The sequence below is a fragment of the Oryzias melastigma genome, linkage group LG11 (assembly GCF_002922805.2).
Source record: "Oryzias melastigma strain HK-1 linkage group LG11, ASM292280v2, whole genome shotgun sequence".
NCBI classification, from domain to species: domain Eukaryota; kingdom Metazoa; phylum Chordata; class Actinopteri; order Beloniformes; family Adrianichthyidae; genus Oryzias; species Oryzias melastigma.
The window spans coordinates 23,687,968-23,693,219 of NC_050522.1; the positions used below are offsets into that span (position 1 = coordinate 23,687,968).

General features: G+C 35.0%; 1 protein-coding gene across 1 annotated transcript in view; it reads right to left on the bottom strand.

Moving 5' to 3' along the window:
* The window catches only part of vps45 (vacuolar protein sorting 45 homolog), a 17,159-nt gene that overhangs the window by 1,049 nt on the left and 10,858 nt on the right, over positions 1 to 5,252 (bottom strand). Inside the window, exons 13-14 of the mRNA XM_024298534.2 lie at positions 2,945 to 3,066; positions 1,021 to 1,152 (exon numbers count right to left, since the gene is read on the bottom strand). Coding sequence (XP_024154302.1) covers positions 1,021 to 1,152; positions 2,945 to 3,066 — 254 coding nt within the window. The remainder of the gene's footprint in view (positions 1 to 1,020; positions 1,153 to 2,944; positions 3,067 to 5,252) is intronic.

A 5,252-nucleotide genomic window follows, 5' to 3' on the forward strand; every position in this document is an offset into this window, starting at 1 on the left:
TATATTCACAGTCTTTTTAAAAGAATAGCTTAAAAAATGTAATTTTATTTAAATGATGTAGAAAAAAAATATATTTAGAGAAATAGATATTTGACGATGGAAGCTTTTTGTTATTTTCCTCGTCATAATGAGATAATAAAGAACAAAGAATGAAGCATCCCGTTACTGTAACGAGGAACGTTACGGCTGGATAGCTACGATATTGCTCGCTGTTTTTTTCGCTACGCTAATGTTAGCTTGAGCTTGTGAGCTGCTATAAGCTAGCGGGAGACAGCTTATAGCAACCCCTATAAGAAACCCCTAACTACTAAAAAAACTACATAGTGCCCTGGATTATAAAGGTAATTTGGACACTTTTGTTTTTCTAAACATCGGATTTCGGACCGATTTCAAAGTGAAAATTGAATAAATATGAACATTTCATTCTTATTTACGACTCCACTGTGTTCTGATGCTGAAAATGTGGATGGTTTATTCAAATATTACATTTAAACATGTTTTTTTTGTTCGAAATTGTTTGACCTCAATGCATTGTGGGCTATATTCGCTAATCTAGTGAGCATCGATGGATGCTAGTTTTTCGCAAAGACTTCTGGGAAATTTCGAGTGAATTCTTTTTGGGAATTAGTAGATTCAGACAGCACTGAAAATGATGAACGCACTATATAGTGATTAGGGGGGATTCGGACACAACCAGTGTAAATAAAGAAATTAGCTTAGGCTAGCTTCCGTGCCAACAGTCCCGCCCACAACTCAGAGGAAAATTCCTAGTGAGTTCCTGCCGCTCTGCAGAAACTATGTCCTAAAAAATGACACAGGTTTTCTTATTTTAGCTAAAAAACTGAATAATTATAATGAAAAGACCACTGGGAACCATTTTACTATAGAAAAAAAACAGGAAGTGAGACAGTCTTCCTGTCATGCACTTCTTGTATCAACAGCTGATTAATTAAAAAACACATTTGAATCAGTGGAGGGCGGTTTGTTGGAACCAGTCAATAAATGACGGGCGCGCCACACCTCTTAGTGTTTTGGATGGTGCTTCCTCCCAGCACGATGCGGACGCCGGGAGTGTTGCGGTTCAGGTTGTAAACGGTCTGAGCTTCTTCGTACGTGGCTCCACCGATCACGAACACCATGATGTCTTGAGGCCTGAAACACAAACGTTGGTCTCTTGACTTTACAGGTTTTTCAGACTGCTGGTCCTCAGTGTCTTATCGGTTTCTGGCGCGTTTCCACATGTTGTGTGAAAGTTTTATTCATGAACTGTATAAGAACTGGACTGAGTGAGTGTGATGCAATAGAACTTCCAACTCCAACAAAATTAATTCGTTTGCCATTTTTTCCTGATATGGGTGCCGCCATGTTGGAACCAGAGATGGTCAGTGATAGATACGAGTAGGACCAAGTCATCATTTCTATGGCAACCACTCTGGCCAATCGGGAGTGAGCTTTGTGGACGTCCACACCACTATAAAAGTGAGCTACACAAAATTTAGTCATGGGGGGCCAGTAAGCTCCGCCTACTTTTATTGAAGCATCTGATTGGCCAGTTTATAACTTACACTACCAAAAAAAATATCAAAAATTTGTGTTAGCAAAATTATTTGGAAAAAAAAGGTTTTTCTGACAAATATTAATCTATGGGATTTTGGCTTCTTGGAGCCAGCGGGTACTTCCTGTTTGGAATGCCAAGAGGGAGGGGTCACTCACTCCAGTTCTCATATACTATCAGGGTTTTGACCTTTTGAACTGTGACTCTCTAGGTAACATGTGTCAAAGTCAAGGCCCGGGGGCCGGATTCGGCCCTCCAGGTAATTATATCCCGCCCTCAATATATTTTTTTTTTAATTGTTAGTAATGGCACGATGTTATCTTGAGTTTATTTTTAACTTGTATAATTTTGACAAAATATATATTTTATGGAGAGTAAAATATTAAAAGTTATTTAAGGTTTAAGTTGATTTATTCTGGAAAAATATTCCTGCATTTTTATTATTCATAATTGTGTTAAAAAGTAGCCTTTTTAAAGTTTTAAAAATTGCCATTCTGATAGATTTTTGGACTGTTTTGGCATTTATTTAGGATTTTTAGGCTACTTTGAAGTTTAGCTAATATTTCAGCTACATGCTAGCTGTTTTGGCAAATTTAGGTGTTTTTTCCGTTTTTTTTGGCTGTTTTTTAGTTTAATTTTTTTAGCTACATGTTAGCTGTTTTGGCTAATTTAGGCTTTTTTTTAAAGTTTTTTTAGGCTGTTTTGTATTAAGCTAATATTATTTACATGCTAGCTGTTTTGACAAATATGGGCTTTTTTTTTAACTTTAGCTTTTTTTCAGCAACATGCTAGCTATTTTGGCTAATTTAAGTTTTTTTTAATTATTCTTTAAGGCTAATTTGGCTTTTAACTATTATTTTTAGCTGACTTTCAGCTTCAGTGTTTTCAGCTATCGATTTCAGCATCTTCAGCGGCCAAATTCAGTTTACAGCATTTAGAATGCTATATATCAAGTTCAGAATTATGCTAAAAAGTTTCATTTTTTAAGTTTTAAAAACGTAGCTTTAGTGTTCAATAAATGTTTATCCTGTTCGGCCCGTGACCTAAGTTGTGTTTTGGATTTTTGCCCGTTGTGTGATTGAGTTTGACACCTCTACTCTAGGTGTTTTTTCACCTTAACTGGACCTCATTTGCTCATCAAACTCTGTTGGAGATGTTTGCAAAATTATGAAAAACAACAGAAAAACAGCAACCTCTTGCATTAGAACCAACTAAAATTGTCAAAATGTTGTGTGAACTGTAGCAGGATCCTATAGCAAATTAAAAACCACCAAAAGTTTGGATTCAAACCCACAATCTACCAGTTCCAAAGTAGACACTCCACCACTGAGCCGCTGAGTGGCCTTTTAGAAAACAAACAAACAAACAAAACATCCAGGTGAGCGTTACCTGTCTCTGAGGCTGCTGGCTCCCAGGTAAGGGAACTGACTGTCTTTGAGTCGACCTTTGATCAGCTGATCCAGGGTGTCATGGAGAAGAGGCTGATGCTGAGTGTAGACGTTCTCAACCCCCTGAAGACACACAACACAGAATAACTCCACCACTGAGTGTCAGAAGGACTCCTTAAAACCTACATAACCAATATTATCATATTCATTATCACCCCTTATTTCATTAGCATGATCCAAACTTTCCTTAAAACACAATTGAAAGAATTTAGACCGTGTTTTCTTTCCTGTAGTTCATCGTCCCTCCACTAGGGGCACTAGAGGGCTTATTTCAAAATGGCTGCCTCCACAAAATCTCAAAAACAACTTTGTGCGGGAAAATGTTTAGCTAATTTTCTAAATTTGACACAATGTTTTCTTCCAGAATACTTTAAGTGTCTTAAAAGCATTTCAAACAAAAACAAAAAAAAAACTTCAGTAATTTATCACAGTATGTCAAAACTATTGTTATTTTAAATTGCTCCATTGTTCTTATTTTGTACACTTCGCCATTTTTGTTTTTTGTCAGCTCATTTCGAATGTTTGCTCACCCTAATTTGTTTTGTACATGAATAAATAAAGTTTTGAAAAAAAAAAGTTTTCTTCCCTGTAGTTCATCCTCCTTCCACTAGGGACACTAGAAGGGTCATCTCAAAATGGCTGCCTCCATGAAACCTCAAAAACACTTTTGGCTGAAAGAAAAGTTTAGTTAATTTTCTAAACTTTATAGTGACATTAGCTCATCTATTGTTATTGTTTTTTTAAAATGACAATTTCCTGTATTGAAATATTTTCAAATTTGTTGATAATTAATTATTTATAATAAAGTTACATCATAGTAAAATATCTGTGGATCAAATTGAATTAGGTTCTTTTTTTCCTGAACATTCATGTCAATATTTTTGAATCTTAAACTAACATTGTGAGCAAAAGATACAAAATTATCCAACATATCATAATTTAAATGATCTATATCTTATAAAAAATATATATATATTTATGGATTTCCTCAAAGGGTTAATAAAACACATCTTAAATGAGATAATTTTGAATTTTTTGTCAATTCTTGGTGGGCTTTAGAGGTTGACCTCTAGTTTTACTCTACAAACAGTTGAAAAATGTCTGCCTCTGTGACCATGAACTGACAACATTCTGCAGCTGAAAAACAATCCCCTATTATCACCACTCCACCTCCGTGCTTCATAGTTTCCACAGTCTCACTTTGCTTTTCCTTTTTCAACAAACACGTCGGCTTTACTCCACTCTCCAATAAAACTTTATTTCTATAGTACGTAGTAAACAGGAGAAGTTCCTCTTCAGATAGGAAACCTTTTGTCCTGCTGACCTCTCAAAACAAACCATATTTGGTTAGTCATCCTCAAAATATACAGCGATGACCTTTAGCTAACAAGCTAAGTTGACTGTGTGAGGGTTCAGGCCGAGCTCTCAGGTGTTTTGAAATCGCCGGCCAACTGCACGTTCAGGTGAATGTTTTCACTCTCACTACATTTGCATGCACATCATAGCTGTGTATTGATCAGATTATAATTGGAATTCATTTGGTTCCTGTGTAAAAGTCAAATTTGAGTATTTCTAAATTTAACATCCAGACTCGTAAAAATGAAAACCATCCACATTATAGTTACTTAGAACTTTAAAAAACAACAAAAATCATTATAGTTGTTCTACAAGTTCTACGTGTGTTTTAGTTTCTCCGTTAGTTGATGACAAAATTGTCATCAACTCGTCATGAATGAGAAATCGCTCAAATCCTTTAAAAAATGTGTGAATCGTGTGAACTTCTGCATATGTTCAGCTAAACGCAATTCAAACTTTAAAATGTTCAGCAACCATCACATTTTTAAGGTAATTTGGAGTTTAGCTTTTATCTTAGCAACGTGCTAGCTGGTTTTAGACAAAATGCTAAATATTGTCAAAATTAGAAATGTTTCCAGTTTATTAGGCTAAATGGGAGTTTAGCTAATGTTTTAGCATTATGCTAGCTATTTTGACAAAATGTGATTTTTTTTCAGTTATTAAAGGATTATTTGGAGTTTAGCTAATATTTTAACAATATGCTAGCTGTTTTGGCTAACTTAGACATGTTTTCCAGTTTTTAGGCTAATTTAGTTTTTAGCTAATATTTTAACAACATGCTAGCTTTTTTTGGCTAACTTAGACATGTTTTCCAGTTTTAGGCTAATTTAGTTTTTAGCTAATATTTTAACAATATGCTAGCTGTTTTGGCTAACTTAGACATGTTTTCCAGT